At 40.6% G+C, this 27,725-nt stretch overlaps 1 protein-coding gene across 1 annotated transcript in view; it reads right to left on the bottom strand.

Annotated features, from left to right (window-relative positions):
• The window catches only part of ANKH (ANKH inorganic pyrophosphate transport regulator), a 107,551-nt gene that overhangs the window by 50,392 nt on the left and 29,434 nt on the right, over window positions 1-27,725 (bottom strand). Inside the window, exon 2 of the mRNA XM_082289688.1 lies at window positions 1,081-1,297. Within this exon, the coding sequence (XP_082145814.1) occupies window positions 1,081-1,297 (217 nt within the window). The remainder of the gene's footprint in view (window positions 1-1,080; window positions 1,298-27,725) is intronic.

The following is a 27,725-nucleotide window of genomic DNA, read 5'->3' as shown; positions in this document are numbered from 1 at the left end:
TGCCATTACACTTGCATTTCCCATTTTTCTGTGATGGAATGACCCCCTAATGGTGGTGATGCAATTCAGTGCTACTGCCTGTGAACCAACATGTGCCTCTATGGGCTGCCACATTACCTCCTCCCTCCCACCCCTTACAATTCCCAGCTTTTTAGGATTTTACCTGCTCAATGTAGTGCACTTTCTGCTTCTTCCTCCAGCATCTCCTGTTCCTCGTTGCTGAGGTCCAGAGGTTTCAGCTCTGTAGAATGAGCCAGAAGGTGCAGAGAATCCAGTGCAGGCCTTGGAGAGGATGAAGTTAAAAGTCTTCCAAGTTAAATGGCTTTTATTGCTGTGGCTGATGCTTGAGTTGATATCCCATTTTTTCAGGCTCTCAAAAACTGGCAAATCCTGTGGCTGCCTTACTTTGAATGTTCAGTTTGTGTCTGCTTGTGTATTTTCTTTGTTTCAGAGTACACTTAGGGAGTTGGTCTCAGTTTGGTATAAATTGCTCTTAGTAACCTCTTCCTCACAGATTAATTATTCAACAGAAGTGGATGATGACTAGCAGCAGTAGAGAGTACTATCAGATATTTTAATGAGGATGCTGGCACCTACCTGCTCAGAGTTTTGTACAGTGAGATAAGTAGCAAAGGAATAGTTACAGAGGGAGTACACCAACAATGCCACCAAGAACTGACAAACAGCCCTACCAAGCACACCTTGAAGTCCTGCCACATCAACCCAGCAGATACTGCTAGCTGATCATCACTACCTAAAACAGTATCACTGAGCTATTAGCTTCAGGCAACCTGTCAACCTCACCAAAGTTTTGCTCACACACCTGACTGAAAGAGATCAGCAGCATGTTTTTCTTCCAGGCAGGAGAGTCCTGTGCATGGAATCTGCTCCTGAACAACCCATCTAAAAAGCAGTAAGAATTGTGTAGACGGGCATGATACCAGCCCAAGATATCTCATCTCTTTTGCATCTCCTGTTGTACTTACAAATGAAATATTAAGCCCACAGCTTAAGCAGTTTGAAGAGTGGCTGAGGGAAGCAAATTAAAAGTCATATTAACTAGACGTGAAGTGACCTTACCTATTAAGGTATGAAATACAGCAGCTACAGCGCCAGCCACAACCATGCACAAAACTGCTTTGGTCCTGTCTCTCTTGCTGTTCACAAACACCAGACCTACATTTTTGAAGTCACTCATCGGACCCGTGAAGAACTTCATCAGGGAGTATGCCAGCCCATAGCTGGCCAACATTTCCACAGCATCTTCCTTGACAGCAGCGATGCCCCTATTCAAGGCCTGTTGAAACACAGAAAGAGCAAATAATGTAGCGCATGTGGAAGGGTACCACACATAATCTCCTGCGTCTGGTTTCTGAAGGAACAAGCAAGTTTAGCTGTTATTTTCTTCACCCCAAGCTGGACTTTATTTCTCTGGATTCAGCAGCAGTAACTTGTGACTTGTGACACATGCAAAATAATTTAATATAGACTAAATTCAAGTCAAGTAGACTTGAAGATAAGGTATCTATTTCTGAAGTATATAATGGAACTCCTGCTACACCAGAAGTCAGTCTCTTTCCTTTTTACAGTAATTTTATGACCTGCTAAAAGTCATGGATAATACAAAATCACTGAAATACTGCTCAGAGGTTTCAGCCATGATTTCAACAGAGCACAGTCCTTGCAGGTCATCTTTACAGGTAAAAGCTCTGACTTATGCTCAAAGTTGAGGAGCTAAAAAGCTTTTTCCGTGTAACAAGCTTCTCACAACATCCCATGTAATTGTTGTGAATAGCTGATATTAGTCCATGACTTTCATTATGAAATGAAGCCAAACATGTGTGTGATTAAACATAACTGACCTTCTTTCATGTAGTTGACATATATATATTTGTGTATATATGAATTTGTGTGTTTGTGTTTGATACCATATTCATTTTTATCCCCTTGTAAGAAATTTAAAAAGAAATACAGCACATGTCTTTCAAGACATATTCAGGTACAACAACTAACTTACAAATTAATTCTAGTCTGTGTTTAGAAAATGTCTGCCAATGAATCACTGAGAATTAGATGGATTATTTTTATAACTAAGGTGAACTATATAAAAGATGTGTAACATTCCTTCAGATTCCAGCTTGAACCAAAATGCCTCTAAAGTATTGAATAAAAATGACAGAATGATAAATTTTATCTGCTGTGTGACAGCATCAATCATCTGGTACACCCAGCAAACTGTTAAAACAATATTAAATTCAAAAAGCATGAAGGATGAAATATGATTTGTTTTAACAAGTATTTAGTTCCTGTGGGTTACAGCTGATGTGTGCTGACAGGGCCATGGCAATGAAGCCAACCAGGAACATCTCGCCAAGCCACCACCCAAACCTCACTCTATCCACTTATATATATTAGCAGTTCTAATACCACTTTATCTTGAGCAAACCAGGTAGAGTATCATCAGGTAATTGTGGTGAAGTCCTTCCATTGCAAATGTAAGCATAGTCTTTTTGTTGCAGTTTTTTGACTTTATTTTCCCTTCCAGAGATCATACAAGCAAGAATTCCCATTGACTTGAAACAAACCTGCATCCCTGAAGTAGAAATGAGCATTTTTCCTGTTTTTATCACTCTTTCTATAAAACATTCTTAATTTTTGAAAATAAAGCTGCACTGTCAACATAGCAAAAAGCTGTAGAAAATACCAACTTTCCCACCCTTGATATCTGCCAAATCTCTCTGTTTTAATGTGCTCTGACCTGAATGCCTGAGGCTAATGTTTTCATCTGTCTTGTTCCAGTTTGCTCCTTCCTGAGAACACTATGTGTTAGATATGGAATAGCTGCAGCTGCTATGTGTAACTTTTCCTGGGATATAGATAATTCCATATATTACACTGATATAAGTTCAAATTTTATTAAATCTGCTGATGCCCAAAGCACTAGTGTGTGCACAAAACTGCATTGAAACAACTTGTGGAAGACTATGGCCTCTGAAATGAATAGTCAAGTGTAGTTGTCTTTTGTGATGATACTTGTGATGGTCAAGTAATCAGTATCAAGGTGTATACAGGGTTACAATCTTCTAATTTAAACTTGCTGAAAAGATGCTGAATCTCCCAAATGCTGTTGCCAATATTAGACAAATGGCCTTAAATTATGCCAAAGAAAAGGTTCCTTGATCATGACTCTCCCCCCTTTCTTTTCTTCTGTCAAGACTGAAATATTTCTGGCAGCATCGATTTAAAGAGAAACAGCTAACCAGTATCAGGCATGCTAGTTAAAAAACTTCTCATCACATGCAAACAGCTGAATTATTTCCAGCAGTTTCACAAGCACAAGTGCTTCCTTCCTGCTTTGTACAACTAGAGAATACCAGAGTCTGTGGAGGATGGTAATCCACCTCTGACAAGGTCATGGGATAAACATGGCTTTAAGAAATAACATTTTGTCAAGAGGCATGGCACTACGATCCCTCTGTAGAGAGAGAAATCTTTGCCTAGCACAGACCTCATGCCAGTGAAAACAGCTCCATATGACTTTGGCCCTGGGGTAACTAAGATTTTCCATCTAAGTAGGACAGACAGAAAGACTTGAACACTCCTCTTTCTCTCCCTCACTGGTTTTCTCTTTTGAATGAACAAATGACAGCCAAGTAGATAACTTCTGAGTAATCTTCCCTGGAGACACCCTGTGTACCAGGTAAGGTAAACTGGCAAAATCCAAAAGGGACTTTTGTGAGAGATATGTTGCCATTAGTTTTTACTCCTGTGGAACGTGTGGCTGACATGATGAAATACTCCAGAGGCTAGCCCTGAAAAAGTAATCCTTCTAAATGCTTCTTTGGAAAGATCCTTAGGAAATTAACAGTCAATAGGGCTGTGTTTAGGGATGGTTAACTTCTGTAGCCTTTTCTTTTTTCACTTTAAGATGACAATGTAAAAGACTCTTCATCCTCAACTCTCAAAATCCTTATGAAAATTTGCATAGATTTTCTACCTCATGTATTTCCAAATCTTTTTGTTGCTGAAGCTGCTGATGTCATATTTGATATCCTAAAATTCACAAGAAATCCCAGATAACTGATAAAGCTGCTTTTGTGTGCAATATGAAAGGCACAGACACTTGATCTTTCATGGCATGCCAGCCATGCAGTTGGTAATCTTCCAGTCTAATTTCCTGTTAGATTTCCAATTAAATCTTTCATAAAGGAAGGCAATATAAACCAGGGCAAGGTTTCCATTTTTTAATCTGACTCTATTTTGTACACTTTTTGTGTGAACAGAAACCAATAATGAAAGTTCATCAGTAGCATCTGTATCACAAGAAAGCATACCTCTGCAAAGATTTGTGTAGCTTGTTGGTGAAGTCACACAGAACTAGGTAGCAATAATACTAATGACAATATTTAGCACAGCATGTTAGCTTGATCCTATGTATTTCAGATGTCATCCAATTTTGAACTGGCTTATTCACACATTTTTGATGGGATAGCCAGGAAATCCAGATGCTGGAAGACAGACTGTTGGTGGCATCACCTTCTCCTGAGTTCTTAGTGAACCACTAGCCTAATACAGCAGTAGGTGAAAATGTCACAGTAAAGTGCAATTCATCAAATGTGATTAAAACAAAGCCACAGATATTGCTGACCCTTCCTTTAGAAAAAACAGAAAAAATCCTACAGAACTCTTCCAGGCAGAGCAGAATCTGGTAGACACATGGACAGGTTAGCTGAAATAAGTCATATTCCTAAAATACTTCTCAAAAACGCAGGCACCAAGATATACAGTTCCTTCTATGCAATGTCTTCTATAATACATTTGTTATCACTGGAAAGATGAAATCTTTACTAGAGGACCTGCTAACAACCCTTTGAACCTTTTCTTATGAGTAATTGTGTGCTGTCTTTAATGTTCACAAAAATCAGAGAGGACTAGCACTTTTAAATTCCCATCCAAAAGATTCAAGTCAGAGGAATATCAAATACACTGAACATTGCAAGCCAGCAACCACATCTTTACAATTGGGTACTGCAGCTGGCTGGCTTCAGCCTCTTAGAAGGAACATATGAGACCTCTATCAAATTGCTAGTACATGCATAATGGATGAATCCAACAAACCTTTGCATGCAAAGGCAGTGATTTGAAAAGCAACAGTTGTGAGAAAAATGTCAAAGGTCTAACTTGTCCTATTTTGCATGAACTTTTAGCACTATTCACTAATGCTGGCAGAAAAGGTTTGGTTCCAATCTAGGGCTACACACCTCTGTTGCCAAAAATTCAAAGGCTGTCTCTTAAGCTGGCTCAATAGAGTTTGACCATTTGACCATGATCCTCCCTTCCCAGAGACTACTGGATGACTGATATTTTACTTTGTATTGGTTTAGAAGTAAAAAAAAAAATTTAAAATCCACCAAGAAAGCAACATCTATTGCAGAAGTTTTCTTCCGCTTTTAAAACTGTTTTATTACTGACATACTACCTACATTTCACTGGCCTGTATCTAACTAGACAGGCACATTTTCTACTTCACTTGAAGTTAACAACTGACTGTGCAGTCAATACTTGACCCCAGTGCATGTGTTTTAAACAGGAGCAAGTAAAATCCAAGAAATGTAATTCTTGTCAATGCTCAATTTTGCTTATCCCAGAAAAGCAGAATGTGACATACTGGAAGCTGGCATGTTCCTGTGGCTTGTTTGAAACTGGGATTCTGCCTGAGATGTTTTCAAGTCTGTTCAAGCTAGTTATCTACTTACAGGTGACATCAAAAACCTGCTCAATTTGGCAGTATCTTGGCCAAATGTATATTTGGTTCAGCAAACATTCATAATGTGTTACCCTTCCCTGCACATATCTTTCTTCCTACCTAGTATTCCCTAAGAAAATGGAAGAGAACCGAAGTGTCCAGTTAAAGAGCAAGATGATGTAGGGGACAGTTTATCTCCTGTGTCAAATAATCTCTCTCCTGATGACTCTTGGTGGAGTTTTCATTTACTAAATCCTGTCACTTTGAAACCTTCAGCATCCAATGTACCAGCTGGCTCTGGCTGCTCTGCCTCCTGCTGTCACCACCGCAGGAACTGTGCTGCCAGAAGGACACCCGACAGATCTGATGCTCTGAAAGCATGGCTTAATGGGGCCACTGTGTAGGTGCTACCTGAGAGCTACTGCAGCTGCATCCCTGCTTCTGGATGGGTTTCTGATAAACACAGGAGCCCCCATGGACAATTTCAGATAAACAAGTAGTGGTCTGACACAGGTCTGTGTAGGACTTCCATGTACAGAGGTATAGAATTGAGAGAAAACTGGGGAAAATTAACACACACACACACACACACACACACACACACACACACACACATATTTATTTGGGCTCAAGAAACATACTGTATGAAGAGAGCCCTGCAAGGGTAGAGGGAGTCAGACCTTGTATCTTGAAAATTATGACTGAAGAGTGTTCATTGTTTTGGGTCTTTCTTTGGGTAGTTGATGTTTGTTTTGTTTTATTCTGCAATGCTTTTATCCTAATTCAGTATCTCTAATTTTGGGTCAGCATCTGTTTTAGCTCATGTGTCAGATGTCTGAAATGCCATCTGAGGTCAATTCCTATTAGCCCACTATTAAAACCCTTCACTTGCCCCCTGCTCCATTACTAAAGCTGGCTGTGGGATAACAGCCAGTCACCCCCACCCACAATGCTCTGAGTGCTGACAGTGGTTCAACCCACAGAAATGATCCAGTCCTCAGCAAGAGAGCTCTGAACCCCACCTGAAGAAAGACAAAATACCTGTGCTGACAGAGGAACACCTCAACATCTCTGTGGTGTGTGGCCTGTCTCTGGAGAGGATGTCCTTGGAAGAGCATTTGGACTGACCTGAAAATGAGAGCTGAGATTCTCCTGTTGCTTGCTGCTTTCTAATTCACAATGCAGGCCAAGTGTCACATTTTATCTTTAAAAAAAATTAGTGCACAAAAAAACCCATCAATCCAATTTACTCTGCCTGCTTAAGTAATGAGAATATGGCCTAGAAGAAAGCCATATACTCTGTGAAACAAAAACCAAGCCATTAAAACTAGAATGCCATCAGTTGCAATGGACACTAGAATACCTTTGATTGCAAGTTTTTTCCCCATTCACCTTCCTGAGCAGCAAAGAAAAGCAAGAATGAACATTTTTGCAATGTTCTTACTCTAACAGAAATGCCTGTTACTCTGTGACCATGATCAGGATCTCAGTTTTACTTGTTGACACTAGCCACTCACTATCCAATGTCCAGGCTGTGTGTCCTGGGAGAAGTTTAAATAAATACCCTAAATCCAAAATAACATAGTTCTAGAGCACTTGCAGCTTTCACTTGACCTGGGGTGCAGCTGGGAACTGCACTTTTAAACAGGCACAGCCAGGAGGTGCAGGAATAACCAGAGCAGCAGTGGCAAGTCATGTCAGTACAAAAGGAAAATCCTTTCCGCTGCAAAAATTAAGGCAGAGGAGGACATGTCTGGGAGCTGGAGGAGCAGCTATGGCCCACTGCCCTAGGGCACCTACTGCCTGTGTGTAGGTTCATGAACAACAGGTTACAGCACAATGAGGCAGAGAATAATACACGAACTACAGAAGATAGTGGTGCAGTGCCACTGGAAAGAAATCAGACTCAGTGAAGCCAAAAGGTGGCACATTTCAAATTACGTTTGACAAAGTTCCAGAAAGCAATCTTGGAGAGGTGAATCAGCTGCTGCAGATGGTTGCCTCCCTGTGGGATGTGGAAAACACTGACCCTGAAGCCAAGAGAGCTGAGCCATGACTGTGGGAAGCCCTTCAGGACACACACCCTGTGCAGTGTCTATGGAACGGGGATGCCCAATACCAGTATGACGGAGGCCTAAACCACTGCCATTTCCACTGATGTCTGCAGAAAAACATGACTCCTGAGGTGAGACCATAAGCCTTAACTTTTCCTGGCCTTTTTAAGGAAGCAGTGCTTATAGGGGAACAGGACAAAAGCAAAATCAACGTCAGAGATATTCCGTTGCATTATGACTTTCCTGGTATCCTCTGACTGATGCTAATCAATTGTCCAAAATGTATTTAAGGTGAAACATGCAAGCGAATGCTTTGCTCCCAAAGCAGTGTGCAAGCTTTTAGTTCAGGTTTCCCGGAGCTAATCCACAAAGGTGAGAAGCATTTGGGATTATGTTACATAAGCATGGCAAACTCCAGGCTGACATTATTTGTCTTCAGATCTTCTCATGCCAAAGACTCATTCTCCTCTCAAAAGCTATTTCTGTTTCTAAGTCCATGAGTACAGACAAATAAAATAGACACATAAATTGAGACATAAAAAACTAGGAGAAGGTTGGTTCCCTGTGTCTTCAGCATGCCCAGTGGAATAGCTATCATTTCTTCACCAAATTCCATTTTGATTACTTTTAAGTGCTAGAAAACACTGGGGAGGATACAAATGCATATCATATGTATTTACACACGAAGAATATTTGCCTTAATCACAAGTGATAAAGTATCTACAGCAATGCTCCTACTTTTGTTTTTCATTTCCCACAGAAACAGGTTCTGTTCTCTTCTGCACATTATACCCCCAGAGTAAAGAGTAAGCTGATTTACTATCAGTTGCACATTTCATAAAATCACTTTTCCTCATGTTTATAAATTAAATCTCTGCAAAGGATTGCTATAAGACTTGTTCGTATGCACACGGCAAATCTAATCAACACAGGTCTCGCACCCGTCAGTCCCTCTCAACTCTGGCATACTGCCCTTTTATTAGCACTAACTCAGGCTTTGCTGAAACACTGCTCGTGGCTCTCTCATCCTGAAATGGAGAGAGCTGCTTTCTCCATGATTACACCTCACTAGGCTCCAAAGTGTATGGACAGGTTCAGGTTGGAAGGGGCCCTGGGGGCCAGCTTAGAGCGCTGCTCCAGGCTGAACATCTGGGAGATGTTGTGGAGAAGATCCCACACCCTTCCCTAGAAAACCACCATGAGAGGCAAATCACACCTTGAACTTTAACATGTCACCAAAACTGGCATCTGAAGATCCACATCTGCCTCCCTTGCACATTAAGACTTGCTGGCATCAGCCTGACTCCACTTCCCACGTGTACCTTTCTATTCCTGAAAGATCTTTTGTTTCATCACTCAGTACCACTTCTCCTCATTTTCTTTCACATGTTTTCATGATAAGTAGCTTTCTTAAGTCATATTTTATCACATAAGGTCACCTGAAACTCACAAGATCCTCTATGTAGTGTAAATCCATTTTTTACCCTTAAAAACATACTGAAATACTCAAATAGAGAAAAAAAATCCAAGCAAATACTTCAACATATCTGCAAAAGTACTTTTGCCAGCTGCAGGAATATAGGAAATTAATGAGGCTTGCCCCTGGCTTTGTAGATTTAAAAAAATATTTTCCTTAAATTTTTCAAGTTATAAAAAATCTTGATGCATAAAGCATTTGGTGAAAACTTCTGAAATTTGGCAGAAGCTATCAAAAATGCCTTTAAACCAGACCAAAACTTGGCTAAGCACCTGCAAAATATGAGTTGCACAGGTTCAGTAAAACTTGTTAAACTACTTTAACTGCACAGAAATCTTGCCTATATTTCAGCTGTGCCAAGTATACTCCTGGGCACCAAGCTTAGAGCAGTGAAGGTCAAGCACCACACAGAGCAGAGACCACACAGGTTCAAGTCCTTAAAGAACCAGGAGACAAGAACACTACCAATATTTGCTCAAAGCAAAGGGCAAAGTATTTTTCTTCCTGCAGACTGAAGCTGCAGTACCCTATTATGATTTCTTTCTCTCAGGAACTGTGAGGTGATTGAGTCTCCAATTTTGGCTCTTTTGGAAAGGACCCTAGAGGGAAGATCAGTAAAATATACTTTTATTGTTTCATTTCTCCTATTTCTAGACACTTTCCACTCTTAATTAGTGATTCACACCCCATGTTCTCCTATGTGGAAGCCAAACAATTGACATATCCTCTCAATTCCCTTTCCAGGTGGATTTTAAGGAATGCAATAATTACACCCAGCAAACTGTGAAAGCTAACAGTCAAATTCAAGGTCATCAATACTACAGCAAAACCTTTTATTATAACCAAATGTACTATCCTACCACTCCATGGCTGCTCTAGAGATTACCCTACTGCTGCTATTGTTTCAAATTACTGATTTTGCCAGAACTGGTAGTCAGCTGGGAGAGGTGGGTTACTTCATTGGAGCACAGTCATGAAAACACATATTTTGTGGTTTGGTGTAAAGAAGTACAAATTTATTACTTAGAAGTCCAAAGTGTGAGAATTAGGTGGAGCTATCTTTTGTTATCCGCTCCTTGCTCCTTCACTCCCCTACTGTGGTTCAAATTCATCAGTAGCCAGCAGCAGTAAGCGTAAGCTCATGAACTGCAACCCCTCTGCTTTCAGTGGAGCTAGGCAAAATATGTAAAGCAACTGAGTCCCTGCTATTAAATGAACATTTCTTGCACATTATGAAAAGCGAAAGCAAACCAAAGCAAGTCTGCAGGTTTTGTTCAACCACCTTGAATAAACATTCTCTCTCTCACTGCAGACAGGAGTGGCAAGGAGCTGCTGAGCAAATACATAAAATTCTTGACTTGTCCAATGACTGGGCTTAGGAAGAAGCCTAAGTACTGCACTATGTCAAAAAAACCTGAACAAACCATAAAGTACATGTCAAAGCTACCATGATTACAAAAAATACACATAACCACCAAACAGGGCTTCTGTGCCTGACTTCAGAAGTTGGAGCTTGACCAGCTGTCCCCAAACACGTAGTACAGCCCTACCTTTACACGTGCTTAGTGCACCATGCAATTATCTGCTGCCCATTAGCTTACTCTTGAAGCATTTATCTGCCCATGTGGCCCAGCACTGACTTGTCACTTATGTTCCAGGGCTTTGCCCATCTTCAGTCGAGCAGAAAATATTTGAGGTCTGATACTTTCCTCAGCTGTTGTGTCGGGAGCAGGGAGCATGGCTGGTTAAGGTCTGTCATTAAGCAGCTGTTCCCTCCAGCACACTGCCGGCTGGGCAAAGCACAGTTTGGGCTACACAAAGCTGAGTTTGTTAGGTGTGAGTGCCTGTGACTGCAAGTGCAGAGCTGCCAGAATAGCTCATGTCTTAATTGCTCAGAAGTGACAAACAGAGGGCACCCAGATCGCCAGCCTAAATACAAACTTGGTGTTTCCTCTGCTGGAAACACCCATCATAAATAAAGTCCACAACAACTGTAGGAAAACCTTCCATTTGTATCTCTTCTTTTTTCTCTTCCATTCTTATTCTTTGTAGCAGCTTTATTAGGATGAGATTAAAGTTACTCAGTGGACTTGAAAAAAATTGTGGATAGTGGCTGTGGTTTCATTTCTCTAAAGCTAATGCAAAACACACTTTGAAGTATTTCCAGTTATTACAAAACTGTCCAATACTTCAGTATCTGTAGAAAGTGACAGTCTCACAAAAACCGTATTTCTGCCTCTAGAATTTAACCTAATGCACCCCCTTAGAATAAATGGAAAGCAGGTGGTAAAGATGTGCGGTGGAGGCAGACAGAAAGAACAGGTAGCCTTTCTCCAAAGTAAAATTTTCCCTCAGAAAATCTAGCCTCCTCTGTCCTCAGCCTAAGTTTTTAGAACCTTGGACTCCTCGCCTGGTTCCTGCAGGTGTTGTTGACAGGATTGGCCAACATTTCCTTTCAAAAATAGCTTGACTGGTTCTCTCAGTGTCCAGTGACATGAAGTCAACAAGTCAACCCACAACGAAATTATTGCACATGGGTTTTTCCAGACAGCGGCTACATGGAGCACAAGTAGCAAAGAAGTTTCTCTAGAAATCATGAACTCTCTTTGAAACACCCTCTCTTTCACAAGGGGAAGCACAGTAATATTCCTACACAAGCAAGGCTGAAAATACCCTTCTGACCTAGGGGAGTGGGATGTCATGGGAGAACCTGATTACTGCTGCTCATGTTGTCTCATGGCAGCTGGGAGCCAAATTGCTGCTCTTATAATAAATGGCTTTCTGTGACAAAGGAAATAAGGTGAAATACCAGTTCATTTGAAATGCAATCAAGCTAGATATGCTCTGTCCTTACTGGATTCAGTGAAAAGGGGAGAAAGTGGAAAATGTATCAATGCTTCCAAACTCTTCCTCTGTACCTCTTGGTAACAGGTAAGTTTACAGAGAGAGACAAAAAAGCACTCTTTCTGAATATACTGGGACACACAAACCCCAGAGACAGGTGTTCACTGGAGTAATCTTTAAATGCCTGGCAATAGTTAATCGCCTTATACCTTCAGCAAATCCTTGGCTAGTGCTTCTACTCAGAATTCCTTAAGCAGTACCTAGGCAGTCTTGTCCTCAGAGAAAGAGAGCCTTGGAAGCACCCATGGAGTTATAGCAAGTCTTGTGACTTTGATTTCTATGTATCTGGCAGGGGTGAGTCTTAACCAGCAGTGCAGTCAGAAGTCAATTTGTGAGTGTTCTTGATTATGCCAAATACGGGTTATAATTTGATGCTTAATCTAATTTCAAAGGCGTCTACCCCTGGGTTCACAAAATACAAATTAAAAAAAAAATTTTTTTAAAAAATGTCTTCCGGCTAAAGAGGTGACCAGACATACTACGGATGCCTTCCTCCACTGAGGAACTGCAAATGGTGTCACAGTAATTCTTAAATTGGGTTTTGCTAACAGCATTTCTACAGACTCCTTCAGCAGCAGAATAATTGCCACCAGGACACCCCTGGCAAATTCAGCTCTCTCTTAGCCTTGTGACTACACCAAACTTAACTCCAAGCTTAAAACTATCTTTACTGACATCCTTTCTCATTCTTGTATTCCTGATTCCCTTCTTGCTAAAAGTGATTCTTTCAATCGCAGTGAACATTTTTCCACCACCCTACTCCCTCTAACTCCTTGACTTGAATTGCACAGGTAAAACTTACTAACTCATTTTCATTTGTTTTATACAGGCATGAGAGTCTGACTTTTGAAGTTCAGGAAAAACACTGAAGGATTCTCAAAGCTTAAGTGAACCTGATCCTGGTACACCATAGTGCAACAGGTAATTTTGCCTAAAAGGTTCTCTGCCCAAGGTTTTAAATAATGGGTCTCTTTACTCAGGGGTTTCAAAAGTGGTAAGAAATGCAGTGAAGATAGACTATCTACCATGCTTTCACAGCACTATTCTACATTGTACTGAGGTTTCATCAAGAGAACAGCCTCCGATTACTGTGCCCCTGGCCCCCAGACCAGCCTTGTTCTGCTTTCTGAGTAATTTACCCCTCTATTTCCACAAAGTCAAATGAGATGCAATCTCTTTTCTATCTTCTCCATACATGAGGTTTTTTGCCCTCTTGCTGATGAGCAGAGAAGTACAGAGCATGTAAAACATTAATTCAGAACAGCTATAATTTATCTCTGAGTTGCTCTAATACAAAATACAAAATTGGCTTTGGATGGGCATCCTGCCAAGATTCTCAGGCAGGGAGAGAGAGCTAAGTGTCACACTACTGCCATTATGGGGATTGAAAAATTGAGCTGGCTTGCTTTGCTGGGGTAGCACGGCCTGTAAGCTAGGTCTTACCCAGTGAATACTTTACTACATTTCTCTGTCTACAAGAACAACAGATTACAATTCATCCTTTGCTGAATCTTGAATGCCAAAGGACAAAATATGGCTGTTGGGCTTGTTTAGTCAAGGCTTGCAGGGCAGTCAGGCAAAAGCATTAAGTGGTCTCATAACAGCTTCTGAAATGTGATGATGCTAAGGCTATCAACTTGGGAGTGCAGTGGCATATACCCTAAGGGTAAATGTAATGCTGAAGCTCTTGTAGGGGTGGTGTGTAATACCAGAATGCAAACACTGCAGACATGGGAATGAAGCCAACAGCACACAGCAATCCTGACAGAACTCTTCTACTTGCATGGTAGAAAAATTGAAATTAGGATATGCACAGCCACTGGTGGAACATTTCTGGGACATAAGTACCAGGAAGGCACTAAGTCTACCGAGTCTTCAGGTGCAGGTCAGGAACAAATTAGTCTATGCTGATCTTGACAAATAAATCCTTTCTGACATCAGGGAAATGAGGTCCTGAAACAGACCTTGTAGAGTCGTAGTGGGAGCAAGCACCTGAAATATTCTGAAGCAGTCAACGCTGGTTGTGTCTTACAACAAGAACTGGAAGGTATGTTTGCAAAGAAAATGAAAATTTCTTTGAGATAATGCCACATGATGGTTTTAATTGCTACTCCCTTTGGTCATGATCCAGCTGACAATCTATTATGTTTGTTCTGAGCAGATGAGAAGAAACTTGCTCATACTAGTCACAGATCCCAAAGGAAAATTTATAAATGGAGCTTAAATGAGGTTATAGTCTGCTGGAATTCAAGAAGTGATCTAGCTTAGGAACTGCAGTTTAAGAGCTGTAGAAGTGTTGTGGGATGATCCTCCAAAGCACTGTCATTTGGCAATTGTGACCCTAAAGATGTGGATCTTCAAAACCAGCCTAGTACAACTGCAAAAGCATAGTTTTCTATGCCAGGTATTTACTTAGTGATGCTGCACAGCATACATATTTTCTAAGCTCTCTATTTGGAACTACTTGTTTCAAAGAGTCCAAAACATGACTGTGACAAGAGCAAAGTGAATGCAGGTATCATGAATTCACCTCTCTTGAATAGTCTATCTTGAAGTTCAGATGATCCAAAAAAAGAGCTTTTCTCTCAGATCACCCCAGATCTACTGCAGGCAGTGAACTCCCTGAAATTGGTGACTCTACTGTGATGACAACGTAGGGCAGGACTCTTAACCCCAGCGAGCTCTGGGGCCCAATCCCCAGGAGCAGGTATGTCTGAGCTTACAAACCCCAAGGGGTTAGTCCCTTGCACGTTGATCCAACAGCAACCGATTCAGCCTTCTTTAGGTCATCATGCACTTTATAAAGAGCAGAGATGGCATCACAGGAAACAGCTTCTCACCACTGCCCACTGTCAGACACTTTAGCCCTTTACACTTCCCTCCTCTTGCTTCCCACCCTGCCATCGGATAAGACCAAATGGCCTTAAACATAAGGACTGTATTTTCATAAACTTAGAAGTAGAGGAAATTATTGTGCATATTTCACTGTCTATGAGCAGCTCCCTTACTACTCCTGTGTTCTCTTTTTGGAAGACCTGACTTTATGTTTCCACTTCCTTTTGTAAGTGTTTGATATTGGAGAAAATCCTTTGTTGAGGTTACACTGGAGCCGAACTGTTGCCATCACTGCAAATTTAAGCAAGTGTGACTGATTTCTCAACTCCAGGCAAGAGTGCCAAAACCTTATTTTATAGTAGGAACTGAGATGCAATAATTCTGTAACTCAACAATCTCTTCAACAAATACAATTCAAATCTAGCTGAAGAATTTAATTTCTTTTGTTAGCTATATGACTTATTTCACTTTGAACAAAAGACAGGCCCACTCAACTACATAATCAAACACTATAATTTTTTTTTTCAGTCAGTAATACATCTGCTGCTGTTGATCAGAAGACTTTAAGGAAAAGAAAGTATTTGTTTTTATTACAGAGCTTTTGTGATGCCTCTCCCCCAAGAGACTATATTGATTCATTTTAATAAAGATGCCTTTGAGGAAGCAGATACTTGTCACGGTGGTATCTAGTGGATTAAGCCTTTTCTCCATGAAACTGGGGGGATTTATAACCAAAGAGCCTTGAATTACTGGCATTGTAAAATTAAAAGGCAATTCTGCTCTGAAGCTCTGTTGCATGCTTATCTTGAAACCCAAACAACATAGGACAAAGAAGAATAGTTTGAACCTCTTTCAGTCATGGTATTTATTTCACCCCCAATTTGGGGATCAGCTCTTGAGCCCCAGTTTGGGCTAGCACAACTGTGTTCCCCCCTGGCTCTCAGACTCTGGACAAAGATTTACAGCACTAATGGATGTACTGTCAACAGCAGTAAAAACCAACATTTTCTGCTAACCCCCAGGTAGCTGTGGCAGGATGAAGTGGCACACTCCTCGTGCTTGTGTCACAAGACTCGCAATGCAAACACTCAGCCTAGACCAGGTCCTGCACAAGGCACTTTGGTGACAGAGGACCCCTCTTAACCAGAGACCTGGTAGAGTGACTGCCTTTAATTGAAACTGGCAGTGGAGCTGAGGGCCCAGGAAGGTACACTCCAGTCTGCTGACTTACTGCAGCAGTCAGCATTAATTTCTTGGGAAAGGGAAGCAGCAGAGCAATTACTCAGCCAGGCCCATCCCTGCTGCCTGCACTGGGACAGCACACTTGCAGCCAGCATTGGAACAGCTGCCAACACCTCTGGGAAAGAAAGAAGGGCTATAAAGTACAAAATAAAGAGAAAAGCCTCTGAAAAAGGCCATTGTATTTTTTGGTTAGAATTTTATAAGAGCCACGGGCCCTTTTAAGATGGGGTTTCAAGCAGTACTGTGATAATATAAGCTTTTTTCAAACTCATGTTTCAGAATGGTAAGTAAATGTATTTAAAGTGCTATTTTATGCAAGTGGTAGGACCTGATCCAGTAGACTATGAAATCAGTGCAAATCAAAAGGTGCTTTTTCCTTGTGGAATAGCTTTCTTTGGGTGCTTCTGCTCTTGCAGGTGTATTACCAGAAGACATGGAAGGATGCAGCAAGTGTCACGACTCCCCCTCTCATTTTGTCCAGCTTCACAAACTTAAACAGGTGAAATTATACCAGCAGTGGAAAGAAGGAATGGTACAGTTCTACATGAAGTGGTGCAACTAAGTTTGGCTTTGTAGAATTCAATATTGCTTTTAATATTCCAAAGATAGTATGTTCTAAAGGTTGCTAACAACTCTCAGCCCTGCTATCTGTAGTCATGACAGAAATCACAAGTCTTGTTTTGTACAATTTGGACATGTTTCTCTTACAGCTGTTAGGTGAAACAGTCTTGAAGTTTCAGTCAAGTAATACTCTTTGCTTTCTGTCCTATGTTGGATATTTGAGGGCACAAATGTGCTGTAATCTTCCATGCAAGTTTACATTTCGGAGCAATGTTTATTTGCAGTACTTCACAATTTACATTGTGCTGTGATGAAAGAATTGTAAAAAGTACATTTATCTGCTTGTTTATTTAATGTTGGTTCAGACTAGGATTACTGCTCTTCTCTAGAGACTGGGAGAACTGAAGTAGCTTAAAGCACCCATGAGTTCAAAGAGGTTTTGTACTGTACGACTGTGCAACGTATAAAGCAAGCCAAAGTGCCACAGCTACAGTGAGGGCCTGTGCAGAGGCCGGTGAGCGACCCACTGTCCCTGTGACCCTGGAAGCCCTTGCCCAGGGCCTTTCCAACTTTCTGATTTCAGGCTGGGTTGTCTGCCTACAGCAAACTAATAAACTGCAAAGCAAGCCTACAGTGGACCTTGACCAAATTACCAAAACTCCTGCTCCTAAATGACCTGATGTTAATATCACACATTTGTTTGTTGTTTCAGTGCCAGCATTCTGTCATGCCATAGATCATGGTTTTCCATGAGGACAAAGTAGTTTGGAATAAATTAGATTTTGAAAGAGGAAAGTGAAATCCAGGTCAGAGCAAGAAGAGATATTCTATTTTGAAGAATTACATACAGTCTAAATTCTTATGCTTCACAACATTTAAAATATTTTTGGACACTAAGGTGTGCTGGTTTGGTGATAAATCAGTGAATTCTTTGGGGTGCTCAGCACTGTGAATTTGGCATGTTTACCAAACTTGCCTGTGACAGAGAGGAGCAATTTGTTGGTAGCAGGAAGGCAGCAAACCATATAGAAAATGCACAGGCAGTCGTGCCTGCGGTGGCAGATGTGAAACAGAGGGAGAGGCCAGGTTTGAAAGATACTATGAGAAAAGGCTTATCAGGCTTAGAGAGGAAGCAATTTGAAGACCTCAGACCACAAAAGAGTTGCAAGGTATGGCTCAGAGACTCATCATTTTTCTCTTTTCCACTAGAGCACACATCTCTACTTGTGCATCTCTTTCAAGAGTAGTAACCACAGAGGAGACCGTGAAGTCAGCTGGGACAAACAAAGCTGCAAGCCTGTTGCAAATGTTCTTTTGAGAAGCCTATTTGGCTGTACACACACATTTTATTTTCAAGGCGATGGTGGATCTCATAGTGGAACGCTACCAAGTCAGTGGGAAGCAGGACTGTTGGTTTCAGCTCACAAAAAATCCCAGTCTGCTGCAGATGCCTTTGCATGGGTCTGTGGGAGTACTGCTGGCACTGGTACTCCAGTGCATTCTGACCACATTACATACTTTGCCCTCGTCGAGTAAACAACCAAACTTGCATACTGCAGCAGTGAAAATAAAACAAAAAACAAAAAAAAGAGAGGAAATCTTCAAGCAGTGCTTACATAGGAGAGAAAGCAACGATGAACACTTCAGAAAACAGCCAATGAAGTAGAACATTCTCCTCCTCCTCTTATAACTTGAAATGGTTCAAACTGGAATAAACATTATCGCCAAACCAAAAGAATACTTCCCACTGTATTTTCAGCAAATGCAACAACAGTGAACACAAGCAAAGCTGAGGACTGAAGCCATACTCAGTATGCTCTATGCAGGGTCCAGACAACAGCTAGACAGTCTACACTGCAAACCTTTGAAAGAAGCAGTGCATGAAATTTCAGGGGGTTTAATTAATTTGTCATGCTGGTGTTTGTACAATCTGATTAGGTAACAGCATCTGATATGGTATCACATAGGAGAGGATTCATCAGACTGAATAATTACATGGATTAGAAGAGGACCTCTGAAATGCTTACAGGGCTGGCTCAAAGAGAAATGCAATCAGCAATGCTGAAAGGAGATTCACAGGCCTCAAAGGAATTTACTGGTGGGGCTGCTGAAGATCAAGCTGATATTCTTTAGCATTTCCATTAATTTTCATTCACCACATCACAAACACTGAGAATATGCAGATTATACATGCTAAGGATGCAAATCTAGTAAGTACCACGTGCACAGATAGCCTTGAGACTTGTGTAATAAAAAGTTGAAAGTGCCAAGCCAAATACTGGAGACCAATAACAAGAATTTCTGGCGCGAGCCAGGAACTTTTCAGTTAGACTAGGTGTACTAACACACTGCCAAGTGACTGACTGGCAGGGTGATGCAGACATGGAAAAAGGCAAATGCATTTGGAGAACTGGTGAGGCATTTCTGGTAGAGACTGAGAAATATTTTTTCCCGTTTCTTCTCCACGGGATCAAGGAGGCTTTCAGAGCATCCCCAATTCAGTGGAAGGTTACTAAGTTGATCCAGGGGTACAGAGAAACCTGATCAAGTGAGTGGAAACCAGAAGAGGTTGTTTTCCGTTGCAAAGAGAAAGCTTAGAGGCTGCTCTGTTTCAACATAACCATGATGGAAAAAACAGGGAAGAAGTGTCATTTAATTCAGAAGACAGTGCTGGCCTTAGAACAAATGGGTATAAACAGGGCTGGCATACAACCTGGCTGAAGTTTAGAAGACAGGTCTCTAACCACTGAAACAGAAAACTGGTTTTCTTCCAAAGGTAACAAGGGCAAAAAGATATGTGGCATGATCCCTTTCAGCAATATATGTATCTTGTGCACTTGAAGGTAAGGAAACAGCCTGGAAAACAAAGGAGTGCCTACATCTTATTTTGAAATTATTATCACAAGTACCAATGTCGTTTGGATTGCTTGTCCCATTTCACCCCCTATTTCAGTACAACATGCAGCATGAGGACAAGAAAACACCCCCAAAACCAGACTTCAAACAAGGAGGCCTCACCTCCTTTTGCAGGGGATGCTCCAAAGAACAACTTTGGCAGAGGGCTCTGGCTTAGGTTCTCCAGGTCACATCTCAGAGGTGTTTTCCCTTAGGTCTCCAGCTGTTTGCTAACACCAAACAGCTGGGTCAGCCTCTGAGGCAGTATGTTTCAGTGATGCTGAAAGCCTGGCACATGTGTGCAACAGATCTGCTATGTAAGGGCAGGTTTTGGGTTTGGTTGTTGGGGTTTTTATACAGTCCTGTTTTTTTCACCCCACACTATGGTTACAGCTTCCTCTTTGCCTCCCCATTTCCCCTTTCTCTTTAACAAGTAACAGAACAAATGCATAGCCTTTCAAAAAAGCTTGTAAGGGAGGGATGGGTCACAACCACATAGCCCTACGTTCCTGTGCTCTCAACCACCACAGCACCCAGCTCTTCTTTCTGCGTACGCTGCGTTTGCATTGAAGCAGACAGAACCATTCAATATTGTTATGCTTACAATATCGTCTTCTTTTTTTTTTTTTCTTTTAATCATGCTGGCTTCAGCTTTTATTAGCCATGCCCAAGTTATCTCCTTTAGCATCAGTTAAACCAATATTTTATCAGCATCACTGTCTTACTTGACTACATGTGCAAAGAGAACAGATGAATATTTATTAAAAGATACAATGAAGATAACTCTGTGTGCACTGCAAGTCAAGATAATGAGAAATTTGATTAAGGACTTTTTGTTGTTTTTTTTAACGTGAAACATCTTGAGAACTTTGCATTTAATAAGGTGGTTAGGCTTGGTAGGGTGAGGAGTCTGAAGATCACTTTAGTAAGTGTGTGACAGGATCTGTGTTCTTCATCACCTGCTTAAACCTCAGAAAGACTGGGAAAGGCACGAGATGTCCTACCCCAACTAGGTATAGGAGCCAGTTGCTGTGCCTCCACATGGTTTGAGCCTTGCTCAAAAGCTAGGCTAGGAATGAAAAAGACCCTAATTAGTTTGATACCTCAGTCCACTGGCAAGAAAGACTTTTTTTACGTAACACCATCCCCCTTTGTGCTTTCATTACTCTGTTTTGCTTTTGCTTGACTTTCTTTTGTTTGCCTTACACTTTTTGATCTTCTAGGGCTACAGAGCCTCACCACATTAGACCACAGTCTCTTCCAATGCATTTACCTGCTCTAAAGTATTACTTTAAGAAAATGTATGTACTGGGAAAAACTTAGCCAAAATGCCTGACCATAAAAGTGGCTGAATTTGTTTCCACAGCAGCTGCAGATGCTTCACAGGTGAACCCCAAGCATCCTCTCTGACTCTACAAATCTTTCCCAACAAGCTTCTGTGTGAAAAATGCAGCAGGAAGAAGCTTCAGAAAGAATTCTTCACCTTCAACTTTCTATAGGTATTTGTATCTGGATAAACTGAAAAGAAGGAAGCTCTTCTCATGAGGTTATAAGACAGAGGAAAACTGAAATGGAAAATGGAATAAATCTTTCTGTTTTGACTTGTGAGTAATAACTGCTGAAGCCAACATTTCCATACAAAATGCTCCACTGGTTTATGTGGCCAGGATGTTTTGCCACCAAAATCTAGGTGGAGTCAATTGAAATCTGTCCTGTGGGTTTTGTGGTACACTAATGTTTTCTAAATTTAATATACTTCAGGGCAGAAGGTTTGAATTCCTGAAGATAGCAACTCATGTATTTTTTCCCCTTTTCTTTCTTGCCAATTAGACCTAGATGGAAAGGTTTCTTACAGTTTTCTGTTCTTCCTACCACAGACCAGTCAATGAACCAAAGTTTATTCACTTTGCCCCTTGGGGAGTGGTGTTCATGTGCATGTCTGAGAGCGAATGACTGCTAAAGTGAGGATAAACATCCTGTAAATGTCTGGAGGAAGGAGAAGTAAACTTCTTCTGAGTAATTAAAAACTGTCTCTTCCATTTTTTCAGTTCTTTGAAGAAGTATATGTGGTGAGCAGTTCACTGAGGAATCATGAACTTAATTCCCCTGCATTTGTTGCTGAAAAACTCATCAGCACATGAATAGTTCAAAGAATGGTACTAAAAAGTGACAACAGGAAAGGCAGAGCTATGATTTGTCTGGCAGTGAACCTCCTGATGACTAAGTACTCACAGCACACGAGTGGAAAAATCTGATACTACACTTGAAGGCCAGAGGCCATAGTCCAAAAAAACAATCTCTTCTAACAAGGAAAAGGTCATCAAGACTAAGATTTCATTTAATCTATCAAAGTGTCTTCAGTTTTTCATGGGCACGAGGGCAGTCATGACTTCAAATGCCAGATGTGAAAATCTGATACAGCCAATTTGGCAGATGATGAATGAAAACCTGCCATTCTACTCCCCAGAGAAGTAAAGCATAAACAGCTTTAGAAGGTATCTGATAGAGAGAAAGGAATATTCACTCCTTCTAAGTGAAGACAATATAATGTTCTAAGCGGTCACATGGGTTCCACAGACAGTAAATGCTTTCGCCTTTGGCTAGAGAAGTTCAGTGCTTCTTGTCTTCTCTTCAGAGGCGGCACTGTAACGTACTAGTGGCCAGGAGACAAAGGATGGCATTAACTTAAAAAAGTAAAATAAAATCCATCCCCATGTAAGAAAAAACTCACAATTCTATTATGGATTTCAACAACACTTTCAAATTTGTGAGCCAAACCAGACAGTGGTGATTAAAACCACTACTCTGAAGTTCTGTTTAATTAAGGCTGAAATTCAACTAAACAATTTGAGCTGATCTGAAATGGAAAATTAGGTGGTTGCCTCCTTCCGTAGCGAACAGTCCTACCTTTAAAAACCTTTCTGCTAGAGGTTAACCTCTCAAACCTCTCTCCCTTATTTGCCAAAGAAGAGTGAGGATACAAGCAATTCCCTAGAAAGCTAGTAACTTTTTTCCAGATGGTGAACAGAAAATAATGCACATACACTATGTAACTCTAAGGAACTGGAAGCCAGACCACAGACTTATTTGCAAATACTGCAGGAATGTTTTCTTCTAATCTCCTTGCTCCTCAAGGACCAGACCTTTCAGCATGGAGAGTGCCTCCTCTATACTTGCTTAGCAACGCTGCGCATATTTAGTTTTAATTAAGACATTTTGATAACCAAAAACACTGTTTCCAGCCTTTTTTGATGATGGAAAGGAGAGAAAATAAACTAAGGGCTGTAATGCACTGACTGAAATTTGGTTGCTACCAGTGATGATCCTAAAATCAGAGATATATATTTGTAGTTTTGTGTGCATCAGAAGTCCTTTCCAAGTACTAGACTTAAAGTAGGTTCAGCCCCAATCATGACTTTTTCAGCGTGTATTATTTCCCTCAACTTGAAATAGGAACAAAAAGACTTCATGTTAAAAAAAACCAAACTGGGACACTATGGCTTTGAAAGGCATCACCATGAGCTTTTTCAAAAGAGCTTATCTGCCACTTGTCTACTATCCTCTTCTACAGTGACGTGCAACAGATAACCTGATGCTTCCTTAAGAAAGCAGTGAATGATTGAGGTCATTTTAATTCTCCACTGCTTCACGGTTAAAACAAAGCACAAATAGTTGCTGTGTTTAAAGTTTTCTACACTGTGAGGGAGCAGTGCTTGTGATTTGACCTCAGACCATCAGCTGGGGTCAAACCCACACAGCCACTTGATCACTCCACCTCTCCATTGTGATATGGGAGAGAATGGGAAAGGTCAAGTGGGAAAATTCAGGGGTTGAGATAAAGACAATTTATTAGCAAAAGCAAAAGACACACACACAAGCAAAGCAGAACAGCAATTCATTCACCACTTCCCATGGGCAAGGAGGTGCTCAGCCATCCCCATGAAAGCAGGGCTCCATCATGCATAAAGGTAACTTGGGAAGACAGATGACACCATCCAAATGTTCCCTCTTCCTTCTTGCCTCAGACCTTTGTATGCTGAGCATCATGGCACATGGTCTGGAACATCCCCTTGTGTTGGCTGGAGTCAGCTGTCCTGGCTGTGTCCCCTCCCAACTTCTTGTGCACCACTAGACCCCTGGCTGGTGGGGTAAGGAGCAGAAAAGACCTTAGCTCTGGGCAAGCACTGCTCAGCAATAACTTCCTTGAATTATCAACACTGTTTTCAGCACAAACTCAAAACACTGCCTCATACCAGTTACTATGAAGAAATTTACTTCTATCCTGGCCAAAGCCAGCACATGCAGGTATCAACCTTCCACATGAAGTACTTTAAGTGAACTATCAGGCACTCTGTGTCCAATGAAGAAAAGAAAGTATTTGCCAATGAAACTACCCACTCATCATTGTTCTTCTGCACAGCTCTGGAAAAAAAAACTGGAGGCGGAGAAAGGGGAAATGAGGATTTCTTTATCAACAGTGTCAGCCATACATAGAAGAAATGTTTTTGCCAAGTTTTCTTTCACCTTACCTTTCAAATCCTTCAGTGAGGATTGAAAAACTTGCCATGCACAAATTAAAGAAAAATGGCAGCACAGCAGCCCTAGTGCTTTAGAATTACTGGAGCAATAAGAAAAAATCTACATCTGATCTAAAAATATCTGTTGATTAGCTTAAAAAAATAAAGGTTTGGGTTTCTTTTAACCCTTTGGAGCACATGTTTTCAATTTTTGAATCTGGAGATTTGTCAACTCTGAAAAACCTGAACTAATATTCAAGAACTAGCATGACAAGTATAATAAAATTTGATTACACTGGATGCCGTAGCAATTTTTTTATTGCTTACTTTGTTGTCAACAAGCTTAAGTATGGCATATGCCTGTATTTATTAATTTAATCAAATTACTTTACTATATTACTTCTCTGATGGGCCTAAGTCCAGAGCTAGACCTTCTTACTCTGCAAAGACATTTCACTTCTGTATTTCTATCTAACTAAACTGGCTCACGTGTTCTAAGCCAAGTCCTCTCTTTCAATCTGCACATCAAAGGAAAAAGAAAGCCTGTGCCCTGATGCTGTTATTAATTCAGCAACTGGACACAGACCTGGAAAGGCACTTTTCTTCTTCACAGCCTTCTCATTCAGAGGGCTTCTTACAGCGGTTCTCAGACATTTTAGATTTTAAAGCTGCCTAGCAGAGTTTAGGAAATCTGACTTAGTGCGTTTTAAGCCGGCTCTTTTGATGTGTTTCTTAGCAATGTGCTCAGCTTGGATTTCCCAGTAAGAAAATAATCACTTTTTTTTCCTCCTGCTTATAGCTTAGGTGCTTGTTAGAGGCAGATCATTAGTAAGTAACTTGGCAGTATCATTACTTTCAGCTGCTGGCTCACTAGGTGATTCACCTACCTTACTAGAAACAGCTAAACCCAAAGATATAATGATGTGACGTTAATTCCCTTCAGCAAGACAGGTAAAATGCAGAGGTTGAAGGCAAGCAGCTTTGGAGAGTGGCAGCTATCCAAACATCTACCACTGCTGCCTTTTTCAGACTTCTTTAAAATGACTGCCTTGGCAGAAGGCAATGCCCTGAGCAATCCCTCCAAAGCTATTGTACACACTCCACGAGGTATTGTGCAGCCTATGTCTGTATGGTGGATATAAATTTTCCTCCTGAAAGGAATAAATCTTTCACAAGTAAGGGAAGGAGAAGATATGGTTTCTAAATGAATGATTCATTGTTTGAGGGCGCAGTCTTGATTTGTTGGAGTTGCTACGATACCGCAGCAGCAATGCCAACTTATCATAGCCCTTAACGCTCTCTGGAAGCTCGGCAAGCCAAAAAGGCATTGCTGAGAGAAATTATTTATTTTTAAACAGGACAAACTACTTTCAATCTTGCACCTTTCTCCATAGGCTGGCTTCAAATTAGGCATAATTTCCCCCCTTTGCGCGCCCCCCCCCCCCCCACTGGTTCTGGGGGAGTGAAGGGCATAAACAGGAAGGCAGTGTACACTAAGAAAGATGGCAGGATGCCCCAGAATGGTAATTTAAAAAACTCTCTCGCTGAGCTGGCCAAAACTTGGGATTGGGCCTTTTTTTGATTAAAAAAAAAAATATAAAAATACTGTCAACAACATTCTGCTGTACTGAAAGCATATGTGGCTTTGCTGATTCATGTTCATTTAGTATAAGTCTGAAAGCATATAGTGCATATTCTTTGTGAAAAAGCACAACAGGACTAGATAAGAACAAAGTAGTAATTTCCTGGGAATTCTTGTGTTTAAAGCAATAATCGTAGCAACGCTAAATCCGTCTTTCAGCAGCACAAAAACCATATTTTATGCAAGGTGATGCCCTAGACCAGGTTCCTGCAGCAGGTTAACAGTACAAAACAGGGAACTGGCACTAACTAAACACCAGACACTACCAAAAGCAGGTGGTGAAGATGGGAATGAGGTTAAAGCCAGGGAGAAAGAAACCTCAGCATGCAAATTTGTGATGCAGAAAACTGAGGGGAAAATGTGGAACTGAATTGCTGCTGTTGCTGAAGGAAACTTGGCTCCTATTGCAGAAGAGCCTGTGACTGTCTTAGGAAGAGGAAACACATATATCATGTCCTACCTATGGGCCGCAGGCTTTCAGAGAATGTGAAACAACAAAAATAATTTATTAAATTAAATAATTTATTTTTATATTTCTATTTAAATATTTGAATATTTATATTATATATTTATTATATATATGTATATATGTATATATTTATATTTTATAGTATTTATATTTAATAAGTGAAATAATTTAATAAATTATTTTTAATTAAATGCTAGACAGTCATTTCAAAAGGATCACGATGATAAAAAGATGGCAGCCTCTAGGTAAAGATTACCTAAGCACACACATCTCTTCTGTTGCAAAATCAACTCCATTTTCTGCAAAGAGTTGCAGCACATGCTGCTATCTCTTTTCTTTCGACACTCTCTTTAGTCCTCCTAAATTCAGAAAACAGAGACTACTACAAAAATGGGAAGTCAGAGAGGACTGCTGAATGCTATGAAGAAGTCTTCTGCTCCTATACCTTGTCCCTGCCAAGGCACAAAGTGCAGATAAAACAAGCAGGATGGAAATCAAAGTAGGAAAACTGCTTGTAAAGAAGATATGAGATCGGGGAATGGATACCCATGAAAGGATATGAAATGGATACTAATGAAAGGAATTGACATGATTTTTAGCTTAACTTTTTTTTTTAGTTCAAAATCCTGAAGTTTTTATTTTATGTTTTAAAAAAGGAGAGATTTCTTCCTGAATTCATGGCTGAAGTGGCATGAGAGTTGTCTTTGGGTGGTTCTTGATCAAACTGAGTACATTGTGCTTAGACACTCAGGAGCATCACTCTTTCCTGATGAAGTTTGGTAAGTGGTGTCTGCTTTCAAAGAGGTTGTGCTCCCTGACTGACAGGTCCATCGTCTTTCGCTTTCAGTGCATGCTGAGAAATGACCCAGATTGGTTTTGTAGGACAAAGCTCCATTTTAGTAATGGTTTTTCTTAAACAAAATCTTATTCAAAATTGCCATAAAATGTCTCTTTGTCATATCACAATTAAAAAGTCTCACTAAATTACAGTACTGGGACAAGAATGACATACATCAGCTTGTATTTCAGAGGATATTTACTGGTATCTGAAGTGTGATTTGAGATGATTTCTATGCTCAAAAAGATATTCAAAAAATAACTCTGTGGACCGTTTCTGAGCCCTAATCTTACTGACTCGACTTGAACATACCACTGGCATTATACTGAACACATATGCTTCAAAAAGATACAGCTTCAATATAAAAATATGGAACCTGAGGGTGATTTGGCTTGTCATTTTGCAGTTTGCTTAAAGGCTGAATAATCAGATGCTTCATTCTTGGACTGAAGAAGGATATTCTTTCTAAGCCCTATTACTTCTCAGTTCTTCTCCCTTGGTACTGTGACATGTGAAGAAACTGCTGAGACTTCCTATTCCTTTGC

This window comes from Coloeus monedula (genome assembly GCF_965178545.1).
Source record: "Coloeus monedula genome assembly, chromosome: 1".
NCBI classification, from domain to species: Eukaryota; Metazoa; Chordata; class Aves; order Passeriformes; family Corvidae; genus Coloeus; species Coloeus monedula.
This window is presented reverse-complemented; position numbering and strand designations above follow the sequence as displayed.